At 49.7% G+C, this 16,665-nt stretch overlaps 1 protein-coding gene across 1 annotated transcript in view; it reads left to right on the top strand.

Moving 5' to 3' along the window:
* lama2 (laminin, alpha 2) overlaps window positions 1-16,665 on the top strand; it is a 334,247-nt gene that overhangs the window by 139,522 nt on the left and 178,060 nt on the right. The window contains exons 19-20 of the mRNA XM_056294135.1: window positions 2,447-2,574; window positions 5,630-5,716. Of these exons, the coding sequence (XP_056150110.1) occupies window positions 2,447-2,574; window positions 5,630-5,716 (215 nt within the window). The remainder of the gene's footprint in view (window positions 1-2,446; window positions 2,575-5,629; window positions 5,717-16,665) is intronic.

Here is a 16,665-nt window from a genome sequence, read left to right as displayed (position 1 = left end):
ACTACCCATTCTATTCATACTACCCATACCACCCAAACTACCCATACTACTCGTACTACCCATACCACCCATACCACCCATACTACCCATACTACCCAAACTACCCATACTACTCGTACTACCCATACCACCCATACCACCCATACTACCCATACTACTCGTACTACCCATTCTATTCATACTACCCATACCACCCATACTACCCATACTACTCGTACTACCCATTCTATTCATACTACCCATACCACCCATACTAACTATACTACTCCTACTACCCATTCTAGTCATACTACCCATACCACCCATACTACCCATACTACTCGTGCTACCCATTCTATTCATACTACCCATACCACCCAAACTACCCATACTACTCGTACTACCCATTCTATTCATACTACCCATACCACCCATACTACTCGTACTACCCATTCTATTCATACTACCCATACCACCCATACTACCTATACTACTCCTACTACCCATTCTATTCATACTACCCATACCACCCAAACTACCCATACTACTTGTACTACCCATTCTATTCATACTACCCATACCACCCATACTACCTATACTACCCATTCTATTCATACTACCCATACCACCCAAACTACCCACACTACTCATACTACCCATCAATAGTACTATATATTTGTCTAACAGGAGTAGAAAGGTTAGTTTAGGACAGTTTCTAGTTTGATGGAAAGCAGTCACTAGTCATAGGACTCTAGCTCTCACATGGGAGACGGGAAGGTCACTTAGCTGGCTGGTATTATTTACCTGAGGCAACTTTGAATTAACTAGCAGATTACCTTTGCCCCTCTTGCACTAAGCGACAAAGTCAGAAAAAAGCGGGTTTTTGCAAATGGGATGAAGTGTTCACGTAGAGGTGCAGGATACTGTTTGTCTAGGTCTATTGAGAATAGTATACCGAGTTACTGTCTGAGTGTGCAGTACATGCACTTAGAGTATGTACTACTACTGTATGTCAGTACATGGCACCTGGAGACGGCCCAGGCACATAAGGATTCAGCTTCCCATACTGATCTCTTGTCAACCATCCTGCTTTATCCCAACATGCAGTGCGTCTCCAGTAGGTTCTCCATATTTTCCATGCTGATTGAAGAGGATGCTGAGCTTTGGAGGCTATGCAGAGTTGTTCCCAATATAAACACTATCTTATGTAAATATATATATATTTAAATATAAAATACAATGATCATGATACAATCGTTGATTAAAGATGTTTTTACAGGTGTCCGGGTAGTGTAAGGGTCTATTCCGTTGCCTACCAACACGGGGATCACCAGTTCGAATCCCCGTGTTACCTCCGGCTTGGTCGGGCGTCCCTACAGACACAGTTGGCCGTGTCTGTGGGTGGGAAGCTGGATGTGGGCATGTGCCCTGGTCGCTGCACTAGCGCCTCCTCTGGTCGGTCAGGGTGCCTGTTCAGGGGGGAGGGAGAACTGGGGGGTAGTAGCGTGATCCCCCCCATGCGCTACATCCCCCTGGTGAAACTCCTCACTGTCCGGTGAAAAGAAGCGGCTGGCGACTCCACATGTATGGGAGGAGACACGTGGTAGTCTGCAGCCCTCCCCGGATCGGCAGAGGGGGGTGGAGCAGCAACCAGGACGGCTTGGAAGAGTGGGGTAATTGGCCAAGTACAATTCGGGAGAAAAAAAAGGGGGGGGGTTTACAGGCGGCACGGTAGCGCCGTGGTTATTATGGTCGCCTCACAGCAAGAAGGTCCTGGGTTCGAGCCCCGGGGTAGTCCAACCTTGGTGGGTCGTCCCGGGTCGTCCTCTATGTGGAGTTGGCATGTTCTCCCCGTGTCTGTGTGGGTTTCCTCCGGGGGCTCCGGTTTCCTCCCACAGTCCAAAGACATGTAGGTCACGTGAATCGGCCATACTAAATTGCCCCTAGGTATGAATGTGTGTGTGTGTGTGTGTGTCTGTCTGTTGGCCCTGTGTGATGGCCTGGCAGCCTGTCCAGGGTGTCTCCCCGCCTGCCGCCCAGTGTCTGCTGGGGATAGGCTCCAGCATCCCTGCGACCCTGAGAGCAGGATAAGCGGTTCAGATAATGGATGGATGGGTGGATGTTGGATATACATGTGTGTTCTTGTAGTTTGGATGTGTTTCTGTCTTTGTGTTCGCTGCTGTGGGCTGGGGGAGACGACAGATAAATGTTCCTGATTCCTGAAAATTCTGCGGTTCTGTCTTTAGCCCTTCCCTTTCCCCCTGTGAGTGTTCTTAATCGTTATGGTTGTAACCACACCCCTGTACTACAAGTTAACCAGCTTTTGGAAAACAGGTAGCGTATCCATGAAGCAGCTCCATCAGAACGGATAAAACTCGACACACGGCAGTGAAAGCTGCAGCTGCTCTTCTCTTTGCACAGTGCCGCGTCGCTCAGACTCCCTGTTTACCACCCTGTTTTCCTCCAGGACTGCTCCCACCGAACCACGGGCCCCTACTGTGACACCTGTCTACCTGGTTACTATGGGAATGCCATCCATGGGTCGGCCAATGACTGTCAGCCCTGCGCCTGCCCGCTCAGTCTGCCCAGCAACAAGTATGTCATCAAGATGATAAGGTTGATGCCACTATAATGACAGCTCGGGACAGTTTAATCAACAGCCGCCATCTATCACTCCCGACCTCTCCGTGCACCCCCCCCAACACCCCCAACCTCCATCGCCGTCTTTCTCTCTCTCTCTCTGACCTGTCCCTGTCAGTTCCTTAATAATTCTGTCGCTTCCTCTCCTGCTCCTCTACCCTCTCCTCCGCTCTCCCCTCTCTTGTTCCTTCCTCTGCTCTCTCATCCTTTCTTTTCCTCCCCTCTCTCCTGTGCCGGCCGGTGTCTGGTAGTGTTAAAACGAAGGCACATTGGTCTACGGCGCAGTATTTTTTGAATTATCTTCAATAGTTCAGCCAGTATGTGAATGTTAATTCAGTTCAGTTCAATTTGTTGTCATTAAAAACAACGTGTAAAAACGAAACGAGGGCTGCGGCTTCGCCAGGCAGCTCAAGAGAGACACAGACAAACACAGTGCGAGCTATATACAGATGAAGACTAAAAGCTAAAGATAAGTAAAAAAAGAGCAGGAGTATAAACATATCCACAGACAGTCAGTGGGTAGCCAGGTTCATGTGGGTAACAGCTTGGGGAAAGAAGCTGTGTTTGAGCCTGGTAGTGCTCTGAGGCTCCTGTAGCGCCTCCCAGAGCACAGGGGGGAGAACAGTCCATGGTTGGGGTGGGTGGGATCTCTGCTGATGCTCAGACCCCTTCGAAGGAGGCGTTGGTGATAAATGTCTTGTATGGCTGGGAGCTGGGTACCGGTGATATGCTGGGCCGCCTTGACAACCCGCTGCAGGGCTTTCTGGTCTACTGAGATGCGGCTGCCGTACCACACTGAGATGCAGCTGGTCAGGATGCTCTCTATGGTGCAGTGGTAGAAGTTGGTGAGAATTTTGGGATAGACGGGCGCTCCTCAGCCTCCTCAGGAAATGCAGGCGTTGTTGGGCCTTTTCCACAAGGGCCTGGGTGTTTGATGTCCAGGAGAGGTCCTTGCTGATGTGGACTCCAAGGAATTCAAAGCTGGAGACACGCTTCCACTTCCACACCACTGATGTGTATTGGGGAGTGGCTGCAGCTTCTAGACCTCCTGAAGTCCACAATCAGCTCCTTCGTCTTCTGCACATTGAGGACACGATTGTTAGTGGTGCACCGTGATGTGAGGTGCTGAATCTCGTCCCTGTAGGCCGTCTCGTCATTGGTGATACAGCCTACGACTGAGGTGTGTCTTCCATGTATCTTCAGTGGTTCAGTCAGTATGTGAATATTAACAAGTCTCTCATAAAAAGCTAGATACCCGTGAGCCAAGGTATTTCCCCCACCGACACTGAACCGGACACTTATTTGTGGACATGCCACAAGGAAGGAAAATAGTATCCCCAAACATTATTAGCCTAAATGGTTGAAATTTTTCAACTTGCATTCTCTCATAAATTACCCATGTATGTTCTGTGCTTTCCCAAAATGGCCGGAACACACACACACATACACACACACACACACATACATACACACAGGCAGCAGCAGCTGAGAATTCTACTGCCATCGTGACACATCCTGTCCAAATCTCCCAGAGCCACTAATAGAGAGAGCTAAAGAAAGACAAGAGACTCTCTCTCTTTCTCTCTCTCTCTCTCCCTTACACCTCTCCCCTTCACTTCCTCGTACCTACTTTATCTGTCTCTCCCTCCCTCTTTTCACCCCTCAAACCCTACTAGTAATAATAGCTTGAAGACCCATCCCTTCCAGCCCCTTAAAATAGCATGCCAGTCTCTCATATTTCTATTACCAGTCAGCCAGACAACCAGCCACCCTTCAGTTAGTCCGACCGTAGCAGCTGAACGCTCCCCCTTGACATCGTCACCCCCATTCCAATGTCTAGGCTCTTCTTCACACACCCCACTGGACCGGGTAATGTCTCATTATGTCAACCAGTTCCAGTTAAAATAAATGATATACAGCAGCAGTGCTGCTCTTATTACCAGCGGACTCACAGCATAACATATTACTTGTTAATTGTTTCAAAAGTAATCACATTACTTGCGTTATGTAATTCTCTGAGCGGTGGTATCCTGCGATTGCACTGAAATGGCGTCATCCCGATAGTGGGTAAACGGACGTTGTCACTCTTCCGACTAATAACGGTCACAAAGTATCAGGCGAGAGTTGCAGTGGTCTCTTTCTGTCGTTGAAATGCCACAACTGTTTTCATTACAGCACATGAGTTACTACATTAGCTCGCAGCATCAGTCAGCTAATCAGTTACTGCAGCAGTCATCTAGCTAGCTAGCTAGCTTGTCCCAGTCTTCAGACTACCTGAGGCGGTGAAGCAACTACACGTCCACGCTGTCAGTCAGTCAGTCAGTCACACAGAATGGCAACCAGTCAGTCCATCAGTCAGTCAGTCAGTCCATCAGGCAGTCAGTCAGTCCGTCAGTCAGTCAGTTAGTTAGTTGGTCAGACAGGCGGGTAGCCAGCAAGGCTGGAGCTAGGAACCTGAGCCAGCAGACCTATCTATAGTTTGGGAGGTGGGAGAAGAGGAGGGAGAGTGTATTAGGGTGGAACACTCTCTCTCTCTCTCTCTCTCTCTCTCTCTCTCTCTCTCTCTCTCTCTCTCTCTCTCTCTCTCTCTCTCTCTCTCTCTCTCTCTCTCTCTCTCTCTCTGCCTGTCTCCCTCTTTCACTCTCTCTTGTCCTCCCCCTCGTCCCTCTCCCCAGTTCATTCTGGGTGGAATTGTTAAGAGGAAGAGGTGTTTTGAGACTGAAGAGTGCGTGTGTGTGTGTCCGGTCTGGAGTGACAGAAGGGAGTGCGGTCGATTTGAAGAGAAGTCGCTGTGTTCCAGATGTGTTTGTCCATGTAAAACGTGTGAGCTAGTTGTGAAGCGCGCGTGTGCGTGGTTGTGTGCGAAGAAACAAATAATGGGCCTAACACGTCTCCCTCCTCTCGTCCTTCTACTCCTCCTCTTCCTCGTCCCTCAATGTGTGCTCGGACAACGCTATCGAATTCATCGTCAACAACAACAACAACAACATCGTACTGGAACCCATGCTAGTTTCAGCCCTACCTGTCACCTTGGCGAAGAGGGAGAGTTGCTGTGTGACCGTTGTCAGACTGGATACACAGGACCGCGGTGTGACAGGTAACACACACACCAACACTACAAGGCAATTAATAACAGCCTAAACACACTGAAACATCCCCATATTATATCATGGAAACACCACACACACACACACTATTGACAGACTAATGCACACACACTCATACATACAAACACACATGCGTGGTGTGTGTGTGTGTGTGTGTTTTGTGTAGTTATATGTGTGCAGCAGTTTAACATTTCAGGCCTAGTTCAGTATGCAGGTAATTGTGAAGTGAGGTGTTGTTCATGACAGGGCCGGTTAGCGTCCTGTTGAGGCTGTGCCATGGTAGAAGCCCATGCCCCTGAATATAAATGAGGTAATTTTCATCATTTTTAAGTTAAATTCATCGATATGCTTAAGCGAGGGTAAGTCTCGTCAATGCTTGTCTAAAAAAAAAATTTTTTTTTTTTAAATGTTTCTTCACGTACCTGGTACATTTTGTGATGCAGTCGGCAGAGGCGTCCATCTGCAATACGTTGCATCTCGTAATTGTCTAAATCCACGAGTGAGAGAATCCTAATCTCAATCTAGTTGCAGCCAGTAGTTTCACAGTTGAGTTTTCTCCCTTTGAAACACTATAATAGAAAAAGCCATAGCTGAGACTGTGCAGGATGACACAGTATTATTCTACTTGATAAAAATGTATTGAACCATTACGCGTGCGGTAGAACTACAGCAGCTGTGTGCGTGTGACCGTGATTCATGCCTGTCAGTGAGCGGGGCCTCGCCCCCCTCTGCCACGGCCCTGGTCGGTGTACAATAGGAAAGACCTTCTGTTCTGAAAATGTCAAACGTCTTCACATCCTGTAGAGAAAAGGTTATGCTTCGAGGCATCCGGGAAGCGTGGCGGTTTATTCCGTTGCCCACCACCACGGGGATCGGCGGTTCGAATCCCCGTGTTACTTCCGGCTTGGTCGGGCATCCTTACAGGCACAATTGGCCGTGTCTGCAGGTGGGAAGCCGGATGTGGGTATGTGCCCTGGTCGCTGCACTACCGCCTCCTCTGGTCGGTTGGGGCGCCTGTTCCGGGGGGGGGGGACTGGGGGGGAATAGCGTGATCCTCCCACGCGCTACGTCCCCCTGGTGAAACTCCTCACTGTCAGGTGAAAAGAAGCGGTTGGCGACTCCACGTGTGTTGGAGGAGACATGTGGTAGTCTGCAGCCCTCCCCGGATCGGCAGAGGGGGTGGAGCAGCGACCGGGATGGCTCGGAAGAGTGGGGTAATTGGCCAAGTACAATTGGGGAGAAAAAGAGGGGGAACCCCCCCCCCCCAAAAAAAAGCTTATACTTGAGACCGAGTTTTCAGAAGTCCCATAGCCCCAGCAGGAGCCACGAATAGCACGTCAGCCCAGCGTCTGCTGTGTGCCTCCGGTCCAAACAGAGGTGCTGACTGGAAACAGGGCTCCAGCACAGCTCGGCTAGCTGCCCCGCATAGTCTCCATGCCTTGCACCTCCAGCCACTGTTGAATCTTGGGGTCTTTTTATAAACCATAGGTGCTATTGAATGACAAACGGGCTCGTGGGGAGGCGCAGAATTACTTGCTGTTTTCAATGTCGCCAGTAGGAGCTAATTATGGCTGTCCAAACAAGGAGGACGCTCCCGGTGTCTGATGTCCCCTGTGTCTACAGTGGTATGGATGGAGCTGGCTGCCAAAGCCGGAGAAATCACATGCCTGTGAAATAAAGCATTAACGAATAAATATTGATGTAGGGGAGGGGTTTAAGGTCCAAACTGTCTGTGACAGCGGGCCCCTCTTAACTACAGCCTGCAACCCCCCCCCCATGCCATCATCATTACAACTGCTCTCCAGGCCTGTGTCCATGTAGGGGGTGTGTACGTATGGAAACGCCAGAACACAGGGGTAGAAAGCTGCCTAGAGACGGGTAGATCAGTAGAGTCCAGCGGTTGATGGGAGCCGTGTGATGTTGTTTAGTTCAGAAGAAGTACGCTGTGTATGTTTACAGTACACGTGTCGCTTGGTGTGGACTCCAACTCCATTATGAAGTATTTCATTCTCAGATGCCATTGTTAAAAGGTAATTGGTGGATTTCTTCCATGTTACTCTAACTGATACCCGGTAGTAGCCTTCATGTTACTTCATTATCTGCAGCGCTGCTGTTTCTGTTAACGGTGATTACTGGGATGAGCCGCTTTGACGTGCTAGAACAACACAAACCCCCTCGTGTCCCCCTCTCACACACAACGGACCCAGTGCTACCTGGCTGATCGTCTGGGCCGGGTTCGACACGTCCCGTCCAAATACATGCCGTCAAACCCGAGCTGCGAGGTTGATGTTCCTGTGACTCGGGATCACAGCAAAGCCATGAATCACCTCTACTGCTGCTGGACCGCCGGGTTCGATCGCTCCCCCGAACCTCTGCTGCTGCTGGACCGCCAGGTTCGATAGCTCCCCTGAACCTCTACTGCTGCTGGACCGCCGGGTTCGATAACTCCCCCGAACCTCTACTGCTGCTGGACCGCCGGGTTCGATAGCTCCCCCGAACCTCTACTGCTGCTGGACCGCTGGGTTCGATCGCTCCCCCGAACCTCTACTGCTGCTGGACCGCCGGGTTCGATAGCTCCCCTGAACCTCTACTGCTGCTGGACCGCCGGGTTCGATCGCTCCCCCGAACCTCTACTGCTGCTGGACCGCTGGGTTCGATAGCTCCCCTGAACTTGTACTGCTGCTGGACCGCCGGGTTCGATAGCTCCCCTGAACCTCTACTGCTGCTGGACCGCCGGGTTCGATCGCTCCCCCGAAGTAAACTGCTGAAATTCATCCTTTCATCCGTCTTCCTCCGTAGCCTCATGGTAGCCCACCTTGTCGAAAGTGTAGTTGTTAATGTAACAACTGCAGCTACATTTAAAAGTGGGTTGGTAATAACTCCAAACTTTGCAGTTAGAAAAAAAGAAACCTCAATAATGAATTAATATTTCAGAATTTTAATAACAAATTAGTGGAGACAGAGGCTGTTATTAGAATGAATAACAAATTAGTGGAGATAGACTCTGTTGTTGTGTGTGTGTCCAAAGCATTAAGGCACAAAAATGCAAAATGTGATTATTTTTTTCTGAAGTTTTTTGTTTTGGTCTGGAATTCTTACAATGTCTGAAGCAGAGCAAATACAACGACGGGCAGAAGCTCTTTTGACAGGAATCACACTTGGAGCAAGGACACACAGCGCTTCATTTTTGTGCTGTTGCAGCCCCAACGGAGCTGCAAACACAGTCCGCTTGGTAATGTCTCCACCGCCAGTGGAATTTTTCTCGCCTGCGTCCATTTTGTAGTTTCGTGGCTCAGGATTGCTAAATGCTGCAGCCGGGGGGCGTGTTGATGCGAATCCGCTTGTGTAGGGCAATTTTGGCTTGCATTTTGGTGCTTACGACTTCCAGACCACTTCCAAAGCCATGACTTCCAGACCACTTCCAAAGCCATGACTTCCAGACCACTTCCAAAGCCGCGGACACACTGGCTGCATTATTGTATTGTATGTAATGCAACTGATGTCAGTAAAAGCTGAGGGGAAACGTTTATTTCCCTCATCAGAAGGACTCCACCAGCAACTCCTACCGAGAATTTGATGCGAAAAATGTGGCCTTGCGGCAGGTGGCTGCTATTGTAGGTATCCAGGGTCAGTTTGTCGAGTTGTAGGGCTGAGTATCCTCCATCAGCGCTATCGGTATAACTAATTTCTGTGTTGGTCTCAAGGCTGAAAAATGTCAGCCCGGCTTTATTTTGTCTATTTACATCACATAATTCCCTCTAAATTCAGATGTTGGAAGGGAGGCAATTAAAAGTCACAAGATTTTTGATAGCCACAATTGAGCGTAACATTTTCATATGATACAAAGTCATAATGTGTTAAAACGAAACAATTATTTTCAGTACTTGTAATTTATTTTGTTTTATTTGACTTAATAGCCTGCTTTTATTATCAGAATTATTTAAATGTTGCAGAACAGTCCACAGCGTTTAAACACAGAGAACTAAATTAAAGGCAGCAGACGCCACAGGAGCACACTACGCCTCCCTCTCTTCTCTCCCCACAACTGTTTTTTTGGCCTCTCCCTCGCTGACTCTGCATCGGAATTTTCCAGATGAGCAGTAATTAGCTGCATTCAATCAGTAAGACCAAACAAGAGTGTTAAATATACCTATGCTTCAGTTACTCTTAAACTCTATTGTTCAGTGTCGCTGGCTGGTCGTCACGCACCCCGTCTCCGTAGAGGTCCCTGCAAGGACTTCCTCAAAACTTTCCCTGTCTGACTCAGGTTCATCTGTCTTTTAAAAATGCATAAAACAGACATCATTTGGACTGTCTGACACAAGCGTCAAACATTGCTGTATCCATTAAATTCGTGAACCTTGACATAAGCAAATACATATGTGGTGTATTATGCAACATACTTGCCATTCACCCTATTTCTTGTAATGCAACAATAAATAATTTGAATGAAGTAGTCCAACCTGATCATATGAATGATGTATTGTGCTCACAGTCACACAATAACATTCAATAGTGCACGTCTAATTGGATCTGTGCTGGTTCCTGCCCACTCCTCCTCCATCCTTCCCCTCTCTTGTTCAGAGCCATGTTCCCCAGTTCATTCAGACTGCAAGGTAAGTATTTAAGAAATCAGTTTTGTTGTTGGGCTGGCTATCAAATATTATATGCCTTACGGGCTCTTGTTCTTCTTTCGGCTTGTTCCCTGTTTCCCAGGGGTCACCACAGAGGATTTGATAGTTTCCATGGGTACCCTGTGAGGGCACAGCACCGATTGCAGTCTTGTCAATCCGCATAATGATCTGGCAAAATTTTACGTAGGATGCCCTTCCTGACCCAACCACTAACCTTATGGACCCTATATGCATTATAGGCTATAATGAAAAAGAATTGATGGGTAGTCTAGAAGAAAATGATCAAATTTACATTTTACCTATTTTCAGTCAAAGTCGACGACCATTTTTTAAACACTTTAGAGAACTTAACGTTTGTGCACTGAGTCCGACTAGTTAAACCTTAGAAATGGTCAAACCTGCAGTGGGACTGGCATTGAAACCCCAAGGTTCACAAAAACATTTTGTTCTTTAGTTAGCTCATTAAGCTAGTTCACAGCACATAGCGTGTAAGCTAGTTCATTTAGCTAGTACACATCACATAGCATGTGAGCTAGTTCATTTAGCTAGTACACAGCACGTATGTAAGCAATTTATTTTGCTAGTTCACAACACATAGCATGTAAGCATGACAAAGCACCTGCTCCCTGCTCACTCCTCGGATGTTTCTACCTCATCATCACCTGCAGACTGCTCAAATAAATCCGTTATTTTAGCACACTTTGTAGCATCAGCCAGCAAATCCATTTTATTTTTTTGGTGCACCTCTGCACCGCCGGCCGTGGGTTTTCTCTTTCTATCCATGTTCCGGCAACAAGCGCTAGATGCTTTTCACTAGTGCTAGATACTTTCAGTTGTGATGGCAACTGCTACCTGCTATTACGGATTGCACCAGCCTTGCCGCTGCAGGTGAAACAACCTATTGAATATAGTATAATGCTGGGGTTGAGGTTGGGAAAAAAAGACCGGCCCTCACAAGACCAGCTCACCGGGAAAATTCCCAAATTTCCCAATGGCCAGTCGGCGCCTGTCTCTGCCCATCTCGGCTGTCTGTCAGCAGCAGCTCCCGGGGAGGTGAGTGGACAGTGGCCGGCCAGCCTGCCTTCGCCGGGCTGACTGACAGCAGAAATTTACTGAACCAAAATAGTTTTTGTGTCGGTTCCTTTGGGAAGAAATCAACGGCGTTTGTATGTATTGATTGATTTTATTCCCACGCCCACCTGAGCAAGCGAGGGGAATGTGCCTGTAGTAGAACAGGCAAGCTAACAGACAGACTGGGAGCCTTGACCAATCATTGTAGATAGGGTTAATGAGCTCAAAACACATACGGTGGGATATTTGTGTGATTTCAAACAGTGGTCTCTGCAGATTACACTTCACGAAACGCGACAGAATACAGACTCGGAGCACGGGGGGAGTTGGTGTGGATTCTCACGTTGGATAAGACGGAAGCGTATCTGTCCTGTGAGACACGCAAGTGCTGGATATCAAAAACTCGTTAGTTTGACATCTGTACACATTTCAGAATTCCTAAAATAATGATGGTCTAATTAAAATGGAAGGCGTCTCTATACTCTAGCTATATACATTTCACCATATCTTGGCATAATAATGATAATCTAAATGCGATGGAAGTGTCTGTCTCTCCGTCCTTCGATTCTCTCGGCAGCTGTTCACCCTTGGCGGGTGTGCCGTGGGTGTGGACGGTGTCATGCTTGTTCATAATGCCGCCCGTCCCTTCAAATATGGATCCGTGCTGTATTTTAGAAGGAAATGATGCGGTCCTAGCTGAACCGATGCAGAGTGTGATTTGTTCCTTCTTCTCACGACGGGAGAAGGGAGGAAAAAGAGCAGGCAGTGCCTCCATATTTCTCCCTTCTCCGTCACCTCGACATGGTGGTGGTTTACCAGGGGCACATGGCCTAACGCCTCAAGTTTTACATTTGGTATTAAATAAAACAATTAAGAAGAATTAAATTAATTAAGAAGGGAAGCGTTTCAGAAGGGTAGCAGCAAGAGTTAAAGGGAAGGTTTACAAGATGGTAGTGAGACCAGCTATGTTGCATGGTTTGGAGACGGTGGCACTGACGAAAAGACAGGAGGTGGAGCTGGAGGTGGCAGAGTTGAAGATGCTAAGATTTTCACTGGGAGTGATGAAGAAGGACAGGATTAGGAAGGAGTACATTAGAGGGACCGCTCAGGTTGGACGGTTTGGAGACAAAGCAAGAGAGGCAAGATTGAGATGGTTTGGACGTGTGTGGAGGAGAGGTGCTGGGTATATTGGGAGAAGGATGCTGAATATGGAGCTGCCAGCCAGGGAAGAGGAGAAGAGGAAGGCCAAAGAGGAGGTTTATGGATGTGGTGAGGGAGGACGTGCTGGTGTGACAGAGGAAGATGCAGAGGACATTTCTTTCATGATGTTCTTGTTGACACCTGATGGGACAATTAAAAAACACCGTGGATACTCCTAATTCGTGTTGCAGGTGCCTTTAATCCACGTATTAAAGTAGAGCGGCGTTGTCCGTTCGCCTTTGTGCTACACGGTTTGATGCTTATAAGCTTGGTGGGTGTGTTTGCGTCTGTGGTCACCAGATTACCCAGAACATATTGGGGAACGGCCATGTGTGCCTGCACTGACACCTGTCCCCCGGTTTCACCAGAACCGAGCTCCCCATGTCAGTTTGTGAATGAGGGAGCTGGGATTGCTTTGCATGTGAAGAGGAGCACAGACACCATGTATGACCTGCACAACAAGGGGAGAAACGGGAGAGAGATTGAACTATCACAGCCGTCACGCGTTGGTGTTTTCAGGTGCCGCCTACTGGATATAAAAAAAAAATACCATCAATGTATGTAACGTGGGATCCACTGACCTGCTATTACTGTCATGGCAAAACTGATAGAAAAAAGTTACAGAGTCATTCGAAACAAGCCAATCAGAGCGAGAGGACGGGGAAGCTGGAAGGAGGAGGGGGGGGAGACGGAACACAGTGGAGGGAGCGAGTGAGACGGGGAGAACGAGAGAAAAGGAGAGAGCTGGAGGAGGGCAGGGAAACGGAGAGTGAGTCAGAGAAGGAGAAAACGTGATTTTGAAGACAAGAGCTTGAGTGAGGGGGGAAGCGAGAGATGGGAGGTGTGAGAGAAGAGAAAGAGCAAAGAGGGGAAGAGAGAGAGAGAGGAGCCGCCGTTATTACCACTGACCCTCCTTTATACTCAGTAGACAATGTTTATTGCAGTGTGTGTGGGTGGGTGGGTGTGTGTGTGTGTGTGTGTGTGTGTGTGTGTGTGCGCACACTTGTATACGTGTGTGTGTGCGTGCATATGTGCCTTTGTGTGGGTGCGTGTGTGTGTGTGTGTGTGCGTGTGTGTGTGTTTCTATTCTAGGTATTTATAGTAGAGGGGTCAAGACTTCATGTTAAGGGAGGTGGGGATGGACTCAGGACACCTGGTAAAAGCCGTCAGTCTTCATGTCAGAGACAGACAGAGGGGGGGAGAGGGAGAGACAGAGAGGAGGAGAGAAAGTCGGGAGGGGGAGACAGAGAGGGGGGAGAGAGAGTCAGAGAGGGGAGGGGGAGAGCTGGAGAGTCAGGGGGGAGAGACAGACAGAGAGGGGGGAGAGAGTCAGAGAGAGGGGGGCAGAGATGGTCAGAGGATGAGAGAGAGTCAGAGAGGGGGAGAGAGACAGAGACTGTCAGAGGGGGAGAGAGAGGGAGAGAGCGAGATGGGGGGGAGAGAGAGTCAGAGAGGGGGGGGGGAGACAGAGATGGTCAGAGGATGAGAGAGAGTCAGAGAGGGGGAGAGAGACAGAGACTGTCAGAGGGGGAGAGACAGACAGAGGGGGGAGAGAGGGAGAGAGAGATGGGGGGAGAGAGAGTCAGAGGGGGAGAGAGACAGAGACTGTCAGAGGGGGAGAGAGAGTCAGAGAGGGGGAGAGAGACAGAGATGGTCAGAGGGGGGAGAGAGAGAGCTGGAGACTCAGGGGGGAGAGACAGACAGAGAGGGGGGAGAGAGAGATGGGGGGGGGAGAGTCAGAGAGGGGGGGAGACAGAGATGGTCAGAGGATGAGAGAGAGTCAGAGAGGGGGAGAGAGACAGAGACTGTCAGAGGGGGAGAGATAGACAGAGAGAGGGAGAGAGAGAGATGGGGGGGGAGTCAGAGAGAGGGAGAGAGACAGAGACTGTCAGAGGGGGAGAGAGAGGGAGAGAGCGAGATGGGGGGGAGAGAGAGTCAGAGAGGGGGGGGGGAGACAGAGATGGTCAGAGGATGAGAGAGAGTCAGAGAGGGGGAGAGAGACAGAGACTGTCAGAGGGGGAGAGACAGACAGAGGGGGGAGAGAGGGAGAGAGAGATGGGGGGAGAGAGAGTCAGAGAGGGGGAGAGAGACAGAGATGGTCAGAGGGGGGAGAGAGAGAGCTGGAGAGTCAGGGGGGAGAGACAGACAGAGAGGGGGGAGGGAGTCAGAGAGAGGGAGAGAGAGATGGGGGGGGAGAGTCAGAGAGGGGGGAGACAGAGATGGTCAGAGGATGAGAGAGAGTCAGAGAGGGGGAGAGAGACAGAGACTGTCAGAGGGAGAGAGACAGACAGAGGGGGGAGAGAGTCAGAGAGAGGGAGAGAGAGAGATGGGGGGAGAGAGAGTCAGAGAGGGGGAGAGAGACAGAGACTGTCAGAGGGGGAGAGAGAGTCAGAGAGGGGGAGAGAGACAGAGACTGTCAGAGGGGGAGAGACAGACAGAGGGGGGAGAGAGTCAGAGAGAGAGAGAGATGGGGGGAGAGAGTCAGAGAGGGGGAGAGAGACAGACTGTCAGGGGGGGAGAGTCAGAGAGGGTAGAGAGAGAGAGATGGTCAGAGGAGGGAGAGAGAGATGGAGAGTCAGGGGGAGAGACAGACAGAGAGAGGGGGGGAGAGAGAGTCAGAGAGAGGGGGAGAGAGACAGATGGTCAGAGGGGGGGAGAGAGAGTCAGAGAGGGAGAGAGAGAGAGATGGAGAGTCAGGGGGGAGAGACAGACAGAGAGGGGGGAGAGAGGGAGAGAGAGACGGGGGGAGAGAGAGTCAGAGAGGGGGAGAGAGACGGAGACGGCCAGAGAGGGGGAAGAGAGAGTCAGAGAGAGAGTGCAGGGTAATAAAAGTTATGGCTCCTCTGGTTCTTCTCCCTGTTAGCGGGTGTTTAGGGAGGTGCTCCTTATCCCATGCGGGGGTGTAAGGACGGGGAGGTGTGTTGCCCCCTGAGGCAAACCTGTAGTTTGGCATAATGGGCAATACAGATAGAAGTGACCTGTCTGGAGTTGGTTTTTATTTGTATTCCTACGCTCGACGCCGGGGCGAGCGGGCTGTGAGGGAGACGGACACACGTCCAACAGAAGTCGGGGGTCATTTTTCCGTCCGGCGTCCTTTAAAGCCCTCCGTGGCCCGTCGCACGCTGCCCGCCCGTCAGCCGTCTCCCCCTCCGTCAGCCGTCTCCCCCTCCAACTAGAATGTCAACTGCAACGCCCCCGCCCCGTGGCGGCGGCGCCGCATACGGAATTAACAGGCATATCTCACGCTGCCATGCGCCGTCATGTGGACAGAGAGAGGCAGACAGGGAGCAGGATGGATGGAGAGAGAGGGGGGGTGGGGAGAGAGAGGGAGGGGGGGGCAGATAACAGCTCCTACAGATAACATGTTTGAGCTGATAAGAAATGCCTCAAACAGTGGAAAGCCTGCATATCTGGAATACACTGAAACAACCTGTGTGAATCTGTGGGGGCGAGCGAGAGAGAGAGAGAGAGAGAGAGGGAGAGAGGGAGAGAGAGAGAGTAAGCGAGATAGATTTGTGTGAGATTTGAAAGGAGAAGGGATTGGAAGATGAAAAATGGCTGAGTTGGGGAACACTGATATTATAATGTGTGTGTGTGTGTGTGTGTGTGTGTGTGTTTGGGGGGAATTGAACAAGCTGTTTTCAGTTGTGCTATAAGTTTCCTTTCATCCTCTTGTCAGACTTTCACAGCATGTTTGTGTGTGTGTATGTGTGTGTGTGTGTGTCTGTGTGTGTTTGTGTCTGCATCTGCCTTTGCATGAATGAGTGTGTGCATGTGCACAAATTCACACATATGAATGAGTGTGTGCATGTGCACAAATTCACACATATGAATGTATGTGTGTGTGTGTGTGTGTGTGTGTGTGCGCGTGTGTGTGCGTGTGTTCAATAGCTGCTATAGCGCGAGGCCTTCCGTGCTATCTATCTTGCGGACAGATATCTGGCATGAGCTCATGTTCTGAATTAATTTGTCGAACTGCGGCGTGTCAGTTATCAGATTGTTCACTAGTGTGTGGGCAAATGGAGATCCAGTGC

Source organism: Lampris incognitus, chromosome 15, assembly GCF_029633865.1.
Source record: "Lampris incognitus isolate fLamInc1 chromosome 15, fLamInc1.hap2, whole genome shotgun sequence".
Classification (NCBI taxonomy): domain Eukaryota; kingdom Metazoa; phylum Chordata; class Actinopteri; order Lampriformes; family Lampridae; genus Lampris; species Lampris incognitus.
This window is presented reverse-complemented; position numbering and strand designations above follow the sequence as displayed.